Source organism: Octopus sinensis, linkage group LG26 (genome assembly GCF_006345805.1).
Source record: "Octopus sinensis linkage group LG26, ASM634580v1, whole genome shotgun sequence".
Taxonomy (NCBI): Eukaryota; Metazoa; Mollusca; class Cephalopoda; order Octopoda; family Octopodidae; genus Octopus; species Octopus sinensis.
The window spans coordinates 9,243,977-9,266,701 of NC_043022.1; the positions used below are offsets into that span (position 1 = coordinate 9,243,977).

The 22,725-nt window shown below is 37.5% G+C and overlaps 2 protein-coding genes across 2 annotated transcripts in view; one reads left to right on the forward strand and one right to left on the reverse strand.

Moving 5' to 3' along the window:
- LOC115224865 (DNA repair protein RAD51 homolog 3) overlaps positions 1-22,725 on the reverse strand; it is a 246,069-nt gene that overhangs the window by 80,529 nt on the left and 142,815 nt on the right. The gene's annotated exons all lie outside the window — the stretch shown is intronic.
- The window catches only part of LOC115224894 (protein phosphatase 1E), a 150,736-nt gene continuing 130,449 nt past the window's right edge, over positions 2,439-22,725 (forward strand). The window contains exon 1 of the mRNA XM_029795851.2: positions 2,439-2,967. Within this exon, the coding sequence (XP_029651711.1) occupies positions 2,759-2,967 (209 nt within the window). The 5' untranslated portion in view covers positions 2,439-2,758. The remainder of the gene's footprint in view (positions 2,968-22,725) is intronic.

Below are 22,725 nucleotides of genomic sequence, written 5' to 3' on the forward strand. Positions count from 1 at the left end.
GATATAACCGACTTAATCCGTTTGTCTGTCCTTGTTTGTCCCTTCTGTGTTTAGCCCCTTGTGGGTAGTAAAGAAATAACTTCATTTCATCGACCCTGAAAAAGATGGGAGTGAAAGGAGACCACAGTGGGATTTGAACTCGGAATATAAAGAGCCGGAAGAAATGCCGCTAAGCGTTCTGCTCGACGATCCCAACGATTCCGGCAGCTCCCTGCTTAAGCGGAATATATTAATAAACAGGGAGAGAGAGGGGGGGGCAAAACATTGCCATGGAGATATAGGGAAAACATCAGTCAGAAAGAGAATAAAGAAATAACAGAACAGAAGCAGGGAAGGAAGCTGGTCAACGTATATATCATGCAAAGAAAGAATTAAGGAAAATCCCCGCTGCTTTCTGCGGGGCCGTTTAAGCAGCATTACAGACCCCCGGGCTAATCAATGCACTGGGCCCTATAATATTTACACTGACAGCAAACCACACAACATATGTTGATCAAAACTGGGTCCCTAGACCAGCGAGACCCCCACCCTCACACGGGGGAACAACACAGTGTGGTCATGCTTTGAGACGGCCTAAGCCTTCGGTTATTTCTTTGTTTTCTTTTGAAGTTCTTTTGGTCTCTTTTGCCGCCGGGGTCGACTCTGTCTTTCATCTTATCGGGGTTGATAAAAGAAGTACCTATTTCTTTATTACCCACAAGGGGCTAAACACAGAGGGGACAAACAAGGACAGACCCCAGTGCGTAACTGGTACTTAATTAATCGACCCCGAAAGGATTAAAGGAAAAGTCGACCTCGGCGGAATTTGAACTCAGAACGTAACGGCAGAGGAAATACGGCTACGCAATTCGTCCGACGTGCTAACGTTTCTGCCAGCTCGCCGCCTTGTACCAGTTGAACACTGAGGTCGATGTAACCAACTTAGCCTCACCTCCGAAGTTGCAGACCTTGGGCCAAGAGACTTTGTAAGTTGTGAGTTCAAATGCTGCGGACGTTGGGTCAACCCTGCCTTTTCCCCATGTCAATAAAAGAAAGTACTACCAGCTCCTTTTCGCCTGTGCGGTCTTGTACTTATGTTAGTAATCCCTAAGTTCTTTATGCGCCAAGTTCAAATTTTGGCGAAATAGTTTGTGCCCTTTCATTAGTAAAATAGGTAACATCGGCACACTGTCTCTAACTTGGAGAAGTATGCTGGGTTTTATTTAATTATATTGTTACGCAGTTTTTGACCAGTACTTAATGCTATCGTCTCGAGTGGGATTCGAACTCACCTGTCAAGTAACTGTGGGCAATTTAATCGTCTGTTGCCCATCACCTAAAAATTTTTCTTCTCTTGGAAATATACGCTGGAACAAAAAGAAACTGAGTGATGCTGATATACGTGTGGGGGTTGGGGTAAGGGATAACTGGAAGAACAGAGATTTAAAAAGAAAACAAGATTAATGGGAATTGAAGAAAGGAGAATAAAAAAACAAACGGTGAAATGAAATAGAATAAAATGAAACAGATATTAGAAGATAAATGTCTATTTATGAGTAGAGGAGAATGAAAGTAAATATAGAAATAAAGTTTGTGGACAGAGAGAGAAAGAGAGAGAGAGAGAGAGAAAGCATGACAGGGGAGATAAGCGAGTAGGAGATCAAAGTTATATGAAGAGATGGGGGAGGGCAAATGGTGGAGGAATAGAAGTGGTGTATGTGTGTGTGTATATATATATATATATGTGTGTGTGTGTGTGTGTCGAGAGAGAGAGAAGTGGAGGAGAGTGTAGGAGGCATGTAAGTTTGAGGGGGACAGTAAGAGAGAAACCATATGTCATATATACATATATATTATATTTATTATATATATATCAATATATATATGTGTATATTCATGTGTATACATATTTATGTAGATAAATTAAAAGACACAGGAAATGAAATAGTGTATATTTATAAATCCATATAACTCCGTTTGATCAAGCCGTGATTAAGATATATAGATTACTGTATATTATATTACATACATGCATATATCATAAATAGATACATATAAATGTGTGTGTGTGTGTGTGTGTAGTGAAAGAGTTTGAAACATAGGAACATAAAGAGAAGAGGAGGGCAACTGCTTGAATGAGAAAAGATTGAAAGAAAGAAAAGGAAAAAGAAAAGCAAGGAAAAGTGTAAAGAGCGAGGAGGTGGGAGTAGGAGTAAGAGTAAGACGGGAGGTGTGTCGTTGTGGGAGGAGTAAGAGGTAGCTGAAGGGAGAGAGAGAGAGAAGATAAAAGAACGATAGGGAGATGGTGAGAAGGACGAGTAGAGGACGGAGATTAAAAAAGTAAGAGGGGTAGTGGAGTGAGTAAAATTAATAGTAGGGAGAGTTGTGTGAATGAGGGAGGAGAAGGCAGAGGTTAACTGCGACAGAGAGAAAGAGCGAAAGACAGAGAGTGTCAGAGAGAGAGAGAGAAAAAATGAGTGAGAGGGGGAGGTAGCGTGCTTTGTTTTTGTTGTTAATTTTCCTTTTGGATTCTGTTTATTCACTTTCTTTGACTGCAGTGAAAAATCGTTCTGCAGAAAAGAGGAGGATAGAAGCCAAGCTGTCCGTACGTTGTTATATACATCTGCACACACATGTATGTATATATATGTGAATATACATACATACATATACATATATAACTAACCCTCGCTTGAAGACAGGCTTTTAAGCTCTCTATGTTGTGTTGTCGTCTAGCGAATGCCGTTCGCTGCCGACCACCACCAGTACAAGTACCGGAATGGCATCCTACGGCAACGATGTACAGTCTTACCGACGATTTCTGGATAATTTCTGTCAGCATTTGAGATCAAAGAGAAGATCGACCGGAGGTTCGAATCTTGCCGAAGACGAACAAGACAAAAAAATACAGTTGTTCTACGATCACATCGTACAATGCGAAGTAGAAGGAGAATGTCTGGAATGGATAAGACAATACCTTGACCACTAGTAGGTGTCTCCTTTTTCTTTCTTTTTGCTTTCATTTATATAATAATAATAATTCATATTATTATTGTTTGTTCTAATAGACACGAGGTCAGATATTTTGCCAGAAGTGATCAATCGATTTAATCACTTGACGGGGACTTTATTTTGTTGATCCCCTAAAAAGATGAAACGTAAAGTTGACCCTGGAGTGATTTGAACTCACAATGTGGAGGCCACGATGTGTAACACTCAAAGGGATTTTCTTCGACGATCTCACGATTCTTGCTATCGTTTATACACACATATACATACATAAATACATACATACGTGTATGTCTGTGTGTGTGTGTGTATATATAAATATATATATATATATATATATATATATATGAACCTTTTTACGGCATGTATATAAGACTTGTGTGCGCGTATATAGACCTACGTTTCGTGTTTACAAGCGTGAAAAAGTACTGAATGCGTTAGAGAATATATATACACATATAGGCTATATAAATCTGAGCTTAAGTTTGTTTTTGATCATATAATTTTGAAAATATAAAGCATGATAGAATTGTAGAGATGCGTTAAAATTATGTGTGTGATTTACACAATTTAGAGTTCTCATACGAGAAGAACCCTTCTATACACACGCATATTGTGTGTGTGTGTATATATATAAATAGGTGTTGTTTTTAATTTTTTAATGAGTGATCATATATATTCTGCTCAAATGTTTTTTTTATGTGCGTGTGCGGTTATATACCCCGATATTTTTGTCTGTTGTCATCGTATATATTACCAAGTCGTATAGTAATCTTTCTCTCGTTAATTCTATCGTTCTTTTACTTTCTCTCTCTCATTATGTGTTTAATTTCTTTTTGTGTATGTATGACAGCGATTCGATAATGGAATTGCTTAAATCGACGAAAAATTCAAACAATAATTCGCTTGTCGATTCATCTCAGTATGTTTACTCACTATGTGTTGTGTGCGTCTTGTACATTCTTTTAAATGCGTTTTTAAATCGCGATTTGAGAAACTTCGATGGGTTCGGAGGGATTTCAATCTATTCATTTCTTTTTGTTTTTCCTTTTTTTTTTGTGAGGAGCGATAAGAGAGGGGCAGATTAATTCAAGTGGCGCGTGGAGTGTGCGAGCGCGCACATGCACACACTCGCGCGCACGCGCACACAGCACGAGTCAATAACAGCAGGTGAAAGTGCGGAGAGTTATAATGCATGTGGTAGCTCGATCTGCTAGAAACAGCAGCCAACTTCCATTCAAATCATCACTCCGACTATTTAAACACATTGAAATAACACCGTTCTAGATGTTCAGCGGAGTTTGAAATTAGGAGCGCCATCCTTCATGAGGAAAGCAATAGAAATTCCGTTTTTTTTTTTTGTTTTTTTAACGATTCTAAAACTATTATCATTTCATTTCTTTTTTCTTTTTTGGCATTTTTGTCTCCCTCCTTCCTTTCGATAACCCTTTCCTTTCTCATCAGGTACGGGGCTTTTATTTTAATATGAAACTCCGCCGGATTGGTCACGGTTTGAATGAATTTCTTTGCTTTGATCACAGTTATATGCTCAATGAAAGTGTGACCTAAGGGGGTGGGGAAGCAAAGAGCTACTATACAATCCGGGTCAACGAAAGTGCCTCCACGTGGTTGCTCAGTCTGCTGGAAATAGTAGCCAGATCTGTGTTTATCACACATTCCCACTGCCTTTAACAGGGACAGGCTCGATGGACAATAATATTCATAGATATCTCCTGAAAAAGACGTAATGGTCACGGCAAGAATTCCTTTTGATCGAAAGTTGACCTAGTACTTAAAACAATACGTGCCATTGAGGAAAACTAAAACTTGTAACCAAAAACACTTCAGTTTCTGTTACTTAATGTAAACAAACGCATGGGGACATTGGAATAATTAAAAGAAACCCTTTTATTTTGAGAGATGGGAGTTTGATAACTAATTAATCTAATTTTGATTTTCAAGAATTTTTTTTTTTATTATTATTCTAGCGAAATTATTAATTCATAAGCGCAGGCGTGGCTGTGTGGTCAAGAAGCTTGCTTCCTAACTATGTGGCCTTGGGGTTCAGTCCCGCTGGGTAGCACCTTGGGCAAGTGACTTCTACAATGGATAGTCCCGAGCCGACCAAAGCTTTGTGAGTGAAACAAGCCCGTAATATACGTGTGTGTGCGTGTGTTATTGTCTCCATCGTGTGATAGTTGTAAGTGAATGTCACCGTCATGCAAGCGGTGTTCTTCGTTTCCAATCTTTCATGAAGACTTGTTTGGTCATGGGGGAAATATTTACCTTACTTTGAAACAGTTGTGGGTTAGTGACAAGAAGGACATCTGGTTATTGAAAATCTGCTTTGACAAAATTCCACCTAACCCATGCAAGCATGGAAAAGTGAGCATTTAAACGATGATGATGGCAGTCTACCCCCAGGAAAGCAAAAAGATGTGCCCAATAGCGTTTGATCTTGGGTCCTAAAGGGATCGAACTTATTCCTTTAATGAAGAGTTCGTGGAATGTTGAATAAGTTCCGTTGTTGTGGGGAGTGAAATCTTCAAACATTTCAAGCTCTAGGCTATGATTGTCCTCATCATCCTAATAATATAGCATTCATTTTCCATAGTAGCATAGGTCAGATGGAAATTTATCGAGGCAGATCTTCAACAGCTGGATGCCCTTCCTGTTGCCAACCCTCATGTTATCAAACAAAGTAATATTTCCCCACGGTTCGATAAAAGACTGGAAACGAACATCACTTGTATGATGGTGATGCTCATTTACAACCATCACATGATATCAAGACAAGGCTCCATGCATATACATATATATACAACAAGTTCCTTTTAGTTTCTGTCTGTCAAATCCCACCACAAGGCTTTGGTTGACCTGTGGTTATATAAGAAGACTCTTGCCCAACGTGTTGTGCAGTGAGATTGAATTACAGACCAACATAGTTGGGAAGCAAGCTTCTTACTCACACAACCATGCTTGTGTAAGAGCTTGGACCAGGATTCGAGTTTCCCACCTATCTCAAAGGCCCTGAAATTGGTCCTAGTCTTGGGAGCTGTTGTTCATCCAATCATGAATGCTTACAATAGAGGGGATTCCCCTAGAAGCATCCAAGGTGTTAGTGGAGCAAAACCAAATGACAGATTTAATCCACTGACCGATTAGGCCTGGCAGGATTTGAACTCAGAACACAAAGAACTAGGACAGAAACTGCAAGGCATTTGATTTAATGTTCTTATAGCTCTACTAATCCACTACTCTAGATTAGCCTTTTTTTTTATATTACTCACCTGAGAAAAAGGATAAGAGGCAAAGTTGATCTCAGCAGGATTTGAACTCTGACCACAGAGATACAGAATAAAAACCACAAGCTAGAAGAAAGAAAGAGTTATTTACTTTCCACTGAAGAGCAAGAGTGCAGAAGTTTAGGCTTTCATTTCCAGGTAGCAATTGAATTTATTCCACATTCCTTGAACTCTTCATTGGATTTATCAATCGTGATATAGACCCTATGTCATTTTGAATCTTGATATCATTAACACTTTGCCTACCTGACCTAATCTCGGAAGCCAGAAGGCTGCACCAGGCTCCAGTCTGATCTGGCAGTGTTTCTACAGCTGGATGCCCTTCCTAACGCCAACCACTCCGTGAGTATAGTGGGTGCTTTTTACATGCCAGGCGAGGCTGGCAACGGCCACGATCGGATTGGTACTTTTTACGTGCCACTGGCACAGAAGCCAGTCAAGGTGGCACTTCATTTTTTTTTTTTTAATTTAATTTTAACCATATATAGTAAAGTGCATGGCTTAGTGGATAGGTTATTCAGCTCACAGTCATAACATTGCCAGTTCGATTCCTGGTGGCATGCTGTGTCCTTGAGCCAGGCACTTTATTTTACATTGCTCCAATCCACTCAGCTGATAAAAATTAGTTGTACCTATATTTCAAAGGGCCAGCTTTGTCATATTCCATGTCATGCTGAATCTCCCTGAGGACTACATCAAGAGTACACATGTCTGTGGAGTTCTCAGCCACTTGCATGTTAATTTCACAAGCAGGCTATTCCATTATCCTTTTCATTACCGTATTTCTGTTGAGATGCTCTGTGTTTCTTTCAATTACTTTAAACATAACAATGAATTTAGTAAAATAACTTACTTATCATTAAGCTAGTGTTAGTAACATAAATTGTGACTAAGGTTTGGTGGAAGATTTTGATTCAAAACTTAACAAGACATTTGTACTGCAGAGTGGTTTTGGCCAGGTTGGTAATGAAAAGGTTAATCAGATCAACTGGAATACCTGTGCCAGCTAACTATATATATGTTCTAATTCACTATATAAACTACCACATTGATGTACAGTATGGGTATCACTGGTGACCCCTACAATACAGAAAGAATATAATGTTAGTTCTGTACTAATCAAGACACTAGTGATACACATGTTAAAAGGTGTTGGAATGTCCATTATACGTATGTTTATGGATATTTTTTTCATTTAAAAGCACTCAGTCCACTCTGTTGAGTGGTTGGTGTTTGGAAAGGCATCCAGCTGTAAAAACCTTGCCAAAGCTGACCTCGCCTGTGCTTGTGCCACGTAAAAAGTACCAAGTCCACTCTGCTGAGTGGTTGGTATTAGGAAGGGCATCCAGCTGTAAAAATCCTGCCAAAACAGTCACAGAAGTCTGGTGCAGGCTTTGGCCTGGCTGGCTCTTGTGAAACCATCCTACCCATGCTAGCATGGAAGATGGATGTTAAACGATGATGATGATGATTTATGACTTTTTTCTGCATGGTGCAGGTGTGGTGAAAAGCTTACTTCCCAACCACAAGATTCTGGGTTCAATCCCACTGTGTGGAACCTTGGGCAAGTGTCTTCTACTATTGTCCCAAGTTGACCAAAGCCTTGTGAATTGGCACTGAAAGAAGCCTGTTGAATATATGTAGCTATATATATATTTATATATACACACACAAAGAGATAGGTGTGTGTTTTACTGTGTGCTTAATGAATGTTTGTATCATGCTAGCAGTGTCCTTCATTGATAATCTTTAGTGAAAAACATACCTTGTCATGGGAGAACTATTACCTTACTTGGAGACAGGTAAAATTGGGGATTGGCAACAGGAAAATTGTCCAACGGTAGAGAACCCACTTCATCTAAAATTCCGTCCAGCCCATGTGAGAATGCAAAAGTGGATGTTCAAACCATGATGATGATTCTATTTACATAAGCCTTTGTGGCTTCATTTTGCACAAAAATTAGTTTTTGGAAGGCAGTGCTTCAATGATGGAATTGATGGTGACTTACACCCTTCTTACTTGGTCCTATCTCAGCTTCTGTTGATTCAAATTGAAAACCATCAGAGATTTACAAAGCAACAGGTGTTCTATACATCTCCTAAAATTTGAATAATATAGTTTCAACTACAGTAATGAGAGTGTGCTTAAAAAACTTCAGCAGTGGGAGTCATAGGTGACTCCCATGGAACATTAAGAATATAACTAACATAGGGAGTCACCGGTAATTCTCATGGTAGGCAATTAAATGTAATCTTTCGGCTTAAGATCACAAAGTGAAAGTGAAAAGCAAATTGGCATTAAATGCCTATGAAGTGAAAGTGAATGTTACCTGATTTGTCTCTTTAATGATTTAATCAATGATTAATTATGAAAAGATTGATTGATTGTTTGTGACACGATTTATTAGGATACAAAAGTTGAATGTCCAAATAATTTTATTAGTAAAATCATCACCATTATCATTATCGTTTTAATGTCCAGTTTTCCATACTTGTATGGGTCAGATGGAATTTACCAAATAGCCCCGCTGCGCCTATATATATATGTTTCTTTATTACCCACAAGGGGCTAAACGTAGAGGGGACAAACAAGGACAGACAAATGAATTAAGTCAATTAGATCGATCCCAGTGCATAACTGGTACTTAATTTATCAACCTCGGAAGGATGAAAGGCAAAGTCGACCTCAGCGGAATATATATATATGAGATATGCAAACAAAATTATATAATTTATAGTTTAGAATATGAAAGCAAAACAATTAAATTGAAGGATTATAATGCCTCATCCAAATCAAGAATTACATAAGTATGTTGTTTTTATGATTCCTTGGGCAGAAAAATTCTTAGATGAGTTAGGAAAAGGACATCTGATGTTCCCCACACGATGTGATATTTGTCTTTCACATTGCTCTTTTCGAAGCCCCTCCCCCTATTGGGAATTTCAATTGTTATATTTTCGTTGTTATCTCTGGAATTTTTACACGGTTTTTTGCAAACGGACTTACACCCTTTGTAACTTTTGTCCTGTGATTTGTCCCTTTATGTCTTAATTAATTTTTGTCAGCCTTTGTGGCCAATAAACGAACTAATTATTATTATTATTCCTCCTCCTCCTCCTTTTATTTGTTTCACTCATTGCAGTGAAATTGTAATCATAGCCAGTGCCAGAGACACATAAATAGCACCCCATACCGGTGACACGTTAGAGGCACGTAAGGGGCGCCTGTGCTGGTGACACATAAAAGCCATCCATTACACTACACTACTGGAGTGGTTGTCATTAGGAAGGGCATCCAGCTGTAGAAACGAGCTTACTAATCCCAGTCAAACTGTCTAACCCTTACCAGCATGGAAAACAGACACTTGATGATAATGACGATGATGATGTTGACTGCACTGTGGCCATGCTGGTGCACCACCTTGAATGGTTCAGCCAAAATTTCAACCTTATACTTAATTTTTTTCTCTTATTCCATCAGTCTCTTTGCTATCTCTCACATCAAACAACCATGTAGATACAGGCCTACTCACTTGTAAGCTCATGAAGGATGCTGACAGCGGTGAGATTTTCCCCAACCATCTTTTGTCAACTTTGAGACTCAACGTTTTCAGCAATGTATGACTCATATTATTATTTTTTTAAAACTATTTTTCTTGTTTTAGTCATTTGACTCCGGCCATGCTGGAGCACCGCCTTTAGTCAAGCAAATCGACCCCGGGACTTATTCTTTTTGTAAGCTCAGTACTTATTCTATCGGTCTCTTTTGCCGAACCGCTAAGTGACGGGGACGTAAACACCAGCATCAGTTGTCAAGCAATGCTAGGGGAACAAACACAGACACACAAACACACACACATATATATATATATATATATATATATATATATATATACATATATACGACAGGCTTCTTTCAGTTTCCGTCTACCAAATCCACTCACAAGGCATTGGTCAGCCCGGGGCTATAGCAGGAGACACTTGCCCAAGATGCCACGCAGTGGGACTGAATCCAGAACCATGTGGTTGGTTAGCAAGCTACTTACCACACAGCCGATGCCCAATCATGCTGGAATATTTCCTTACCTGGTAACAGGTGAAGTTTAGCAACGGGAAGTTGAGTCCCAACCATAGAAAATCTGCCTCGTGTGGTAAGAAGCTTGCTTCCCAAGTACATGATTCCGGGTTCAGTCCCACTGAGTGGCTCCTTGGGAAAGTTTCTTTGACTAAAGCTTCTGTTTGACCAAAGCCTTGTGAGTGGACCTGGTAGATGGAAACTGAAAGAAGCCCATCATATGTATTTGTTCTTTTTGTGTTTGTTCCCCCATCAGCTCTTGACAACCATTTTTGGTGTATTTATGTCTCTGTAACTTTGTGGTTCCGCAAAAGAAACCGATGGAATAAGTACCAGGTTTTTGAAAAAAAAACCAAAAAATAAGTACTGGAGTCAAACCATTTAACTTTTTTATTCATTAAAACTGTGCCCCAGCATGGCCACATTCTAATGAGTGAGACAAGCAAAAGATGAAACCCATGCAAGCATGGAAAAGTAGACATTAGAATGATGATGACGACAACGATGATGATGATAATGACAAAAATGATCATGATAATGATGATGACGACAGCAACGATGACGACAAGGATAATGATAATGTCAATAATGATGACAGTAATAATGACAACGATGATTATGATGATGATCATGATAGTGATGACAATGATGATGCTATTGTCCAAATATGTTTTAAAATCATCACTTGCTACTTTATTATAATAGAATATGACAAAAACAAAAAAAAACAAAAAAAAAATATGAAAATGAGACCACAATTTTCTATCCTTTACGTGACTATTTACACATAACATCTCAAATAACTTTTTATCGTTATCATCATCTGATAATATGGAAAGAGCCTATCTCTTGTAAAGCAGGCACATTATCTGTGCTATAAAATATACACATGTACGTTAGAGGTGTATATCTATGGGTATATCGGTATGTGTGTGTGTTTGCATAAGTGTATGTGTGTGTGTGTGTATGTGTATATATATATATATATATATACACACACACACACACATCTTTGTATGTATATATGTGCTTATATATATATATATATATATATATATATATATATACATATACACACACATCTTTGTATGTATATAAATGTATGTATATATGTGCTTATGCATATATATATATATATACACACACATCTTTGTATGTATATAAATGTATGTATATATGTGCTTATACATATATATATAGATAGATAGATACATAGATGTTTATGTATATGTGAAAATGTATGTCTTTATAGATGTATCTGTATGTGTGTGTACATGTATATATGTACCTGTGTGTGTATATATTCTTTTATTTGTCTCAATCATATGACTGCAGCCATGCTGGAGCACTGCCTTTAGTCGAACAAATCGACCTTCAGGACTTATTCTTTATAAGCCTAGTACTTATTCTGTTGGTCCTTTTTGCTGAACTGCTAAGTTACAGGGACATAAACACACCAACATAAGCATAAGGGGATGCTGAAAAGTTGCTGGCTTCAAAGGTATCACAAAAGGCCTGGTTGGAGGCCCAACCTTCCAAGTTCTTTTAAAAGGCTTAGAAAAACTGAAGGACCACTTCAATACGTGAATCCGAAAGGGAAATATGTTGATGGAAACTGGAAAAAGCCCATTGTATGTACAAGGGGATGCTGAAAAGTTCCTGGCTTTAAGGGTATCGTGAAAGGCCTAGCTGGAGACCTAACTTTCCAAGTTCTTTTATAAGGCTTAGAAAAACTGAAGGACCGCTTCAAAAAGTGTGTGAATCTGAGAGGGAAATATGTTGGATAAAATTAACTAATCTCCCTGTATTTTTTTTTTTTTTTACCCAAAACCTGGACCTTTTCAGCACCCCCTCATATGTGTGTGTGTCTTGAGGGGGCTAAGTAAAGTGCTGCAAGACTCACTGAAAGTTTTACTAAAGATCTTCAACAACAAACATAACACAACAGGAGAGCAAATAGCATAGAGAAGAATAGTTTGCAAGGGCTCCAAGATGTGCAAACCCCTACAGAATGTATGCAGGCATGAAAGGATAATACCATCAAATCACCCACCGCCACTTGCATTCCCCGTCCCTGTCCACACTGCCAAAGGCACTTCTATATGCGGATTGGACTAATTGGTCAGCTGTACACTCACAAGGCTCTGACTACACCAGGTGGTGCCCTAGCATGGCTGCATTCGACTGAAGCCAAAGAAATAAAAAGAAATTTGCGTGTGTATGTGTGTGTGTGTGTGTATCACCATCGTCACCAACACCTTAATTATCATTACCCTCCTCTCTCTCTCTCTCTCTCTCTCTCTCTCTCTCTCTTTCAAGTAAGGATGACTGTTTGTCTGCCTCTCCCTTCCTCTTTCGAAATACAGGTACAGCTTATGTTTGCCAGCCGAGTGTACTTGAGCAACGTGAAATGAAGTATCTTGCTGAAGGACCAGGAATCGAACTCACGACTTTATGAGCGTGAGCCGAGTACTAAATCATACACCTTTACACCACACAACATACACACACACACATATATATATATATGTATATATATATATATATATATATATATATATTATATAAGTTGTATGTATATATATGTATGTATATATATATATGTATGTATATTATATAGGTATGTATATATATGTATGTATATGTATAATATGTATGTATATGTAATGTATATGTATCTATATATAGTGTATGTATACATACATACTACATACATATATATATATATATATATATATATATATATATATATATATAAAACATATTATGTGTATGGGTCTATAGTTTTCTTCCCTTTCCTTACGAAGTCTACCTAATATTCGGTTTTGGTAATACAAGCAAAAAAAAAAAATATATATATATATATATATTATATATGGTATGTATATATATGTATGTATATATATATATGTATGTATATATATATAGGTATGTATATATATGTATGTATATGTAATATATAATGTATGTATATGTATGTATATGTATCTATATATATGTATGTATACATACATACATAACATACATATATACATATATATATATATATATATATATATATATATAAAACATATTATGTGTATGGGTCTATAGTTCTTCTCCCTTTCCTTACGAAGTCTACCTAATATTCGGTTTTGGTAATACAAGCAAAAAAAAAAAATATATATATATATAACTCAAAACACGAGAATAATATACGTTTTTTTTTGTTTTGTTTTTAATTATTAATAATCGACAGATTGACTCAAGGTCCGAGAGTTTCGTTGACACTTACTGTTTTTTTTTTTTTCAAACCCTGTATCGCCATCGCCGCCAACACCATAATTATTATCATTACCCTCTTCCTCTCTCTCTCTCTCTCTATCTGTCTGTCTCTTTTTCAAGTAAGGACATCTGTTTGTCTCTCTTCCTTCCTCTCTCTCTCTCTCTCTCTCTTATCTTTATAACATATTTTATATCACTGTTACCATACGATTCATGCTTACTGGACTGGATTATATAACTGAAAACACATTTTCTGTTTCTATCTATCTATCTATCTATCTCTCTATCTGTTTCCACTTACGTACCTACATACGTCTCTAAATTAAACTGTGTTGCTTCAAACTGCACGTCAGATGTTCCTTGTCAGATGACACTACGCACGCATACAAATTAAGTTTATTCTAACCACCACCACTTTCTCACCTCTCCCCCGTCTCCCTTGCCTGCTTTTCTGTCTATCTTTCTCTCTCTCTCTCTTCCTCCCCTTCTGTCAGTCTATCTCTTTCTATTTCATATCTCCCTCCCTTGTCTCTCTCTATTATTTCTTCTTCCCATTTGCTCGTCTTTATTTCTCTCCTCCCTCTTTTATCTTCTCTCTCTTTATTTCTCTCTGTTACTTTGTCCATTACTCTCCACCTCTCTCTCTCTCCCTTCCTCTCTTAATCTCTTTGCATTTGGCCTTTCTCTCACCCACTCTTTCTTGCCTTCTTTCTACCTGTCTCTCTTTCTCTCTCTCTTTCTCTCACCCATTCTCATCTCTTCTTATGTATACGTCACCTTTTTTATGAATATCATCTTTATTTTTTCTTCATTTTTCTTTTTTATCCATTTCTTCCCCCCTTTCCCCCTCTCTCTCGGCATTTCTTTTTCTTTTTCTCTCTCTCTCGCTTTCCCCTTCTTCATTTTTCTTTATCCTTTTCTTCCTCCCTCCCCCTCTCTCTCGGCATTTCCTTTCTCTTTCTCTCTCTCCATCCATTTCTCTCTATTTTCCCCTCTCACTTTCCGCTTCTTTATTTTCCTTCATCTCTCTCTCTCTCTCTCTCTCTCTCTCTCTTCGTCACCCTCTAATTTCTCCTAATCTCCAGTACAGTCAGCTTAAACCTGTCACAAACCTTATTAATAAACATCACACATAACATAAGCATATTACAGACTTAAGACGTTGGTCAGTCTCCCGAGTCCTCAATACTTGCCTTGCTCATCTCCTACACATCAACATGTCTATCAGGCTTAATTCTTCTTCACAAATCACCTACCGACCTGAATTAGATAAAATTTTAACCCTTCCTGTTTCACCCTGGGGACTGGACTGGGGTTCGTCAACCTTCTAACATCATTCCTTAAAAGAAAAATATTAGGATCTTTTCGGTTTGAACGGCAGTTTTTTCTAGCGGTGTCATATGAAATTGTCACCCATAATTATGACCCTAGTATCGATCTATTGCATTTCAATCTGTTTTAGGGTTAGGGGTGGGGAGAAGGGTATCTTTTTTTCTTCCCAAATGTAAATAAACCCAATCTGTTTCTTAAACGAGGGGCATATTCATACGGCACAGAATGTTTTCACCTCAATAGACGTCATTGATTGGTTGAAATTGCTGAAATTGAAGAAAAAACAACAAATATCTTACAAACTATAGGATTTTCTCAATAAAGCCAAGAGAAAAAGATGTTTTATAAACACATTCTACCAGTATACGAAGTTTAAAATTTTTTAATTACCTAGAAATTATGTTAAAAACTGCAGTTCAAACCGAAAACATCCAAATATTCTGTATTTATTCTCTGATCAACAGACATAAATATAATTAAAAGCGTTTTAGTGATCTTTATCTTTAACTCGTTCTACTCACTGGACTGCGGTCATACTGGGGCACTGCCTTGAAGGGTTCTAGTCCAAGAGATCCTTCAGGTCTATTTTTGCCGAACCGCTAAGTTACGAGGACGTAAACAAACCAACGCTGGTCGTCGAACGGTATCGAGGGACAAACGCAAGACACATTACACGCACGATCGCGCTTGTGTGTGTGTAAACAGCTGTTTAGCTTGTAGACAATGTCCTTCGGTATTAACCAAAGGGTTCCGTGTTCGATTTTCACGTGGAAGCTTTATCATTCATTGCTGTTCGACTACGTCCTCGTTTCATACATATTTTCCAATCGTTACGCTGTGTGTGTGTGTGTACATATAGAGAGATAATGATCCAAATAAATAAAACCGCTTAGGCTAGATGTATAAAATATAGATGCATATGTAATATGTAAATAGAGGGAAATAGCCTGAAAATATTCAGCCAATGAACAGATATATATATATATATATATACATTCAAAAATGAGGGTGAAAAATTAGATATTAATTTAATAATACCCTTATTTTAACACCAAGCGACCTAATATATATATATGTAAATAATACAAACTGGGACAAGAACGCAAAACATTTAGAAGACGATACAAAAAACTCGGACGGGAGATTCGAAGCCTTCAATCTTCAGTCAAGAACCGGATCATCCTCGCAATTTCGGCTGATATATATATATATATATATATATATATATATATATATATATATATATATAGGGAGAGATAGATAGATAGATATTTATACATTAACAGAGCAGATTTACAAAGCATATATATGTGCACAAGTGTCTTCTACTATAGCCTCGGGCCGACCAAAGCCTTGTGAGTGGATTTGGTAGACAGAAACTAAAAGAAGCCCATCGTATATATGTATATATATATGTGCGTGTTTGTGTATATGTGTTTGTCCCCCTAGCATTGCTTGACAACCGATGCTGGTGTGTTTATGTTCCCGTTACTTAGCGGTTCGGCATAAGAGACCGATAGAATAAATACTGGGCTTACAAAAGAATAAGTCCCGGGGTCGAGTTGCTCGATTAAAGGCGGTGCTCCAGCATGGCCGCAGTCAAATGACTGAAACAAGTAAAAGAGAGAGATATGTATGTATGTGTGAGCGACAGAGAGAGAGAGAGTAACAGTAGATGCACAGGTGTCAATCTGGATTCCTTCACCCAGCTGGCTCTAATTGTCTACGTTCACCACAAGAATATCATTCGGCCAGTGCTTATGTACTAAGTTTGATATTTACATAGTATTGTGTGTGTACGTTATTCCGACCTAAACGAGGTACCTCGATATATAGGCGCAAGTAAAGAATACGCACACCCAATGTTTAGGGTTAAAGTTACACCGAAAACGATGGAGTGCGTATTCTTTGCCTCTGCCTATATGTGTGTGTATATATATGTATATATATGTATGTTTGTTTGTGTGTGTGTGTGTGTGTGTGTGTGTGTGTGTGTATATATGTGCTAATTCATAATTACATAAATAATTATATGAAAGGGTGCGGATTGACCACACCAGCAATATATATGCACACACGCGAGGGGTGGGGTGCCGAAAAGTCCCTGGCTTTCGGTAAAAGAAAATACACGAGGATCAATTAATTATGATGTTATTCAACATATTCCTCTCTCAGATTCACACACTTATTGCAGCGGTCCTTCAGTTTTTCTAAGCCCTGTAAAAGAACTCAGAAGGTTGGGCCCTCCAACCAGGCCTTTTGCATCACCCTTGAAGCCAGGAACTTTTCAACACCCACTCGTGATTATGTATGTGTGTATGTACACACACACACACACACACACACACACACATGCTTCGACCTATTTTATCTTGGTTTGACCAAAATATAAAAACTTGTTAATACATGCAACAATGAAAGCAATAAAAATTCCCAAACGACTCCGCCACTACTAACCATCGGCATCATCATCATCATCATTGACATGCGTATTCAGCTGCGTCCCCGTTTTCGGTTCTGCGTTCGAATCCAGCTGAGGTTGACCTTGCACTTCGCCGTTTTGGGGAGCTCTACGAAATCACACAACCTTCCCTTATGACACAGATATGAGGGGGTAAATTGCGTCGTCTTCTCGAATCGACTCTGTAGACCAGTTTATTTACCAGTTAACAAATATCTGAGAGCGATTTTGTCGAACGACCGTGTCCTTAAATCACAACCTTTTGACAATGTGCGATATCATCTTTATCAGCTTCTTCACTTTCATCGTCGTAGTTGTTATAATTTTTAACATCATCACCATATTGTGTGACCCTTGTTCTTTTAACCCCCTTAGGTCTACCACCTCCTAGTTCTTTTTTTTTTTACGTGTAACCTGACTTTCTGTTTTTCTCCATCTGCGTGTATAACAGACACAGAGTGTAGGGATGTGATTTGAGGAAGATTTGGCTGCTATTTCTAAACAGGTCGAGTATTCCTTTAGAGCTGTCACAGGCAATCTACAGATTCCGCGTGGCTTTCTGAATGGCACACCTAACAAAAAAAAAATACCTCGTATTTTCTTTTAGCAGTGCGGCCCGCCTGATGATGAACTATGTTTCATGCGGCCCGCTCCTTGAAAAACTGCTGTCCTTGTCTGGTTAAGAGCTTCGTCGTTGTCTCGAATCCGTCCATTGCCGTCTGAAATAATTCTTTTTTAATTTTGACACAGGAGCTGCAGTTTTGATGTTAGGGGGTCATGTCAGTTACCTCGAACCCCAAGTACTTGAATGGGTTCTTTTTTTTGTCGACCCCCGAAAGGATGAAAGACAAAATCGACCTTTGCAGGATTTTCGCTCATTTGCCATTTATAACAATAAACACATCATCACCATCACTGTAGTAAATAACATCACCGGTGGATTGATTATCACCTACCGTAGTCACTACAATATTGTTATTATATAAACAGGAGGCATTCCTTCGGAGATGGTATCACCAAAATGAAAATGAAAATTTTTCGCAAAAAATTTTTATTTCTTTAATTTTATATATACATGCACATAAACACATACATACATGACTTAACTTTTCCTCTCACACCGTCTCCGATGAAGGGATATTATTATTAATTAATATTCTTGAAACAGCTGTAAGACCTTCTATCTATAAATGCTCTAATATCTATACACCCTTGGCTTTTGTTATCTCATTACACAAAAAATTAATATAAACACATACATATACATATTTACATATACAAATATACACACACATATATATATATACATACATACTTACACATGCATACATATACTTACACAAACATGCATACATACACCCATATAAACATACGTATATATATACTGATACATACATATACTTTACATACACAATTAATATACGTAGATACACACACAGACAAACGCATACTTACATAAAACATATACATACACAAACATACATGCACACATAAACACATGCATCCATTTACATACACAAATATATAAACATAAGTGATCACCACCATTGTGGAATAAAATATCTTCATCACCATCAACAGCAGCATCATCATCACCATCAACACTATCATTCATTCATTCATTCATTCATTCGTTCATTCATTATTTTATTTCATACATGGCCTCTATCCAACAAACAGCTTTCATTATCATCATCAGTCATGAACGATTGCCACACTTTCCCCCTGGATAATACAACTAAATCTACCCCCCTTTTATGATAAAATAAAATGCAATCATTTAGAGTGACAGTCAACAACAATTAAACCTTTAGTAACTGGACCCCCCCCCCCCTGCCATTCAGTGATCTTCCCTCACAGGCATTGTCAATCATCATCATCATAACAATAATGATCCTTTCTACTATAGGCACAAGGCCTGAAATTTGATGGGGAGGAGAGGGCTAGTCGATTAGATCGAACCCAGTATGCCACTGGTAATTAATTTATCGATACCCAAAAGGATGAATGGCAAAGTCGACCTCAGTGGAATTTGAACTCAGAACATAAAGACAGATGAAATAACCGTTAGGCATTTCGCCCGGCGTGCTAATGATTCTGCCAACTTGCTGACTTAAATAATAATTATAATAATAATAATAATCCTACTGTAGGCACAAGGCCTGAAATTTGTAGGGAGTGGGATAGTCCCACATTGACCCCGAAAGGATAAAAAGTAAAGTCGACCTCCTCAGAAATTGAACCCGGAACATAAATGGGCGAAGTACCACTCAGCATTTCGTCCAGCATGCTAAAGATTCTGCCAGCTTACCACCTTAGAAACATGATAATTGCCTATATCATTCCTCCTTTTTATCATAATGTCAATTATAGTCTCCCAAAGTTTCCATTATCAGCTCTGCTAGTATGGATGGTACTGTTTCTTCCTGTTGCCCAGGGGCTCTCTACCCCCCTTTAGACCAGGCTCCCGTAGCTTTTATGGGTTTTTCTACGAGTAACCTTTCGAAGCGCCTCCCCCTATTGAGAGTTTTAATTGTTACTTACATTTCGTTGTTATCCTGCTTTTGTACACGGACCTTTTTGCAAACGGACAAAACCCTTTGTAACTTTCGTCCTGTATTTTGTCCCTTTGTTTTAATTGATTTTTGTTAGCCGTTGTGGCCAATAAACGAACGAATTATTATTATAATTATTATTATTATCATTTATCATCATCATTTTTGCTATATTCTTGATGTTATTTCTCATTTTGATCAACGTAGATCCCACCTTTTTTCTTTTTTGTATGTTGTATTTCATTTTTTCATGTAGTCTGTCCTTAATGTCTTGGGTCTTTGTGATTAATAAAAGAAATTATCATTATTATCGAGTGAGAGAGCAGTGCATACTATCAAAGTGACACTGGGGTACAAATATACAAAGCCCAATAAATCCATCCATCATGACTACCCACATGATAAGGGTACACCAGGCACATGCATCACCACCATATGTGTGCAACATGGTGACCTTATATCAAGATAAACAGCACATTACTTTGCAGGTGGGGCCCAGTTAGAATTTTCTTCAAGCCAAGTTGCCCATCATGCTCAAAAGGTCTCTGAATAAGGATTTTCTAAGGATGACAAACGAAACCCCTATATTTCCAGAGGTGTATTATTTGAATCTCAAAGAATCCCTCTCGACACATGGTTATGATGCTCACCCACTACTCCTACTTGTGATCAGAGATGTACCTATTGTCAACCACTAAGGGACATGCTCAACTAGTTATGGTCAAACAACTGACAAGCAAACAAACAAATCTGCAGTAAAGATTCAAGCGAGGTCATTACCAGTACCACCTGACTGGCCCCCATGCCGGTGGCACCTAAAAAGCACCCACTACACTCTTGGAGTGGTTGGCATTAGGAAGGGCATCCAGCTGTAGAAACTCTGCCAGATCAAGATTGGAGCCTGGTGCGGCCATCTGGTTTGCCAGCCCTCAGTCAAAATCGTCCAACCCATGCTAGCATGGAAAGTGGACGTGAAACGATAATGATGATGAGTAGAATATTTGCCAGTAGACCATCTTTTACACCATGACAAAACGTACATATTAACATTTCCAATCAGTTTAGACCAGAAGCCATAAGAACCACTACGTGGCACTATTATAGCTGTTCTTGCAGCTGTTGATTTGGTTGTTATTGTTGTTGTTAAGCATATTATTCTGTATATTCCTTGTGAATTTATGAGATTTTATATAGTGAAAGGTAATATTCTCAAGCCAGAAGTATCATTCTGAGTATACAAATGCACATATGAAAAGAGAAACAGCCAGCCTTCCCAATAAATGAGTTTATTTATGTGTTTGTGTGTTTAATATTTTATTAAGCCCCAAACAGTGCAGTTTATAAAGATGTTACAAATAGTATTGTTTACTGGTATTTTGATATTTCAGGGTTAGAAACCCCTTCTTCAGGAAATCTTTGTGGGGGGGGGGGGGCAGGAGAAGGTGGTGTTTGCTGACAGCATCATTGACCTGTAGTATTGGTTTCAAATTTTGGCTCAAGGCCAGAATTTTTAATAACTTGCATTGTTTTGGCTTTAAAAAATATGATCAAGAATACATAAGAATATATATCAAATATCAAACAATGCTTCTTGAAAACTATGCTGCTGAAATTTATATATATATATGAATGTATGTATGTATATATATATGTGTGTATGAATATATATATATATATATATATATATATGTGTGTGTGTGTGTGTGTGTATATGTATATGTGTGTGTGTATATATGTATATGTGTGTATATATATATGTATATGTGTGTGTATATATATGTATGTATATATATAAATGCATATATATGTGTATGTGTGTGTATTTATATACATATGTATTTATGTGTGTGTATAATATATATATATATATATATATATATATATACACACATGTATATATGTGTGTTTATATGTATGTATATGGGTATGTGTGTCTGCGTGTGTGTACACACACAAATCTGTTCTTGTTGCTAATTCATGCCAGCATTAATTTAGATATTGCCAGGACAGAACTGCAAGAAAAGTGTGTGTGTTTTATGCCTCGAGTGAAAATAATCCCACTTCACATTAAAAATAACAATAAAATACAAATTAAGAAATAAAAAAAACTTCCAGACCATAATTTATGTTGACATGTGGTTTTCTCTTAAGTCCATGTGTCCGTGGCTTTCGCGCGTGCATATATGTGTGTGTGCACTTTTTCCACTGTCGCCACTCGAAGCAACGAGAATCTCTTACGTGGTTGGCACAACACGCTAGAAATAGCAGCACCAAAATCACGCCTTGCCGCCTTTAAAATAAAAAAAGAGAAAACCGAGAAAAAATTTTATATCGTATAGTGTCATCAAACGTACGACATATATTCATATCAGAATATGCCTATAAAACGTATCGATGAAGTGGTCACCGCTGGAATGTATCTGATCACAAATTACTGTTCCCACCCTCTATTTTGGTTTTCGAGTTCTGTTTAAGTGTTAAGTTGTTTCAAAAACATTCCCACAGAACGAGAAGTAAAACACTTTGCTGTTTACGTGTTTTTGAAGCTATGGCTATATTTAATTCCTCTTAACACTTTTGTTACCATATTTCTCTTGTTATACGTTGCTCTTTGGTTTCAAATAATTTTCAACATAATGGAATAAGTTGGTGAAATAAAATTTTGTCTTTATTAATTCGGCGCAATGGTTTTTCAACCGGGGTCCGGGTCCATATAAGATTTGGTTGTTGAAATTTATGTGCTAC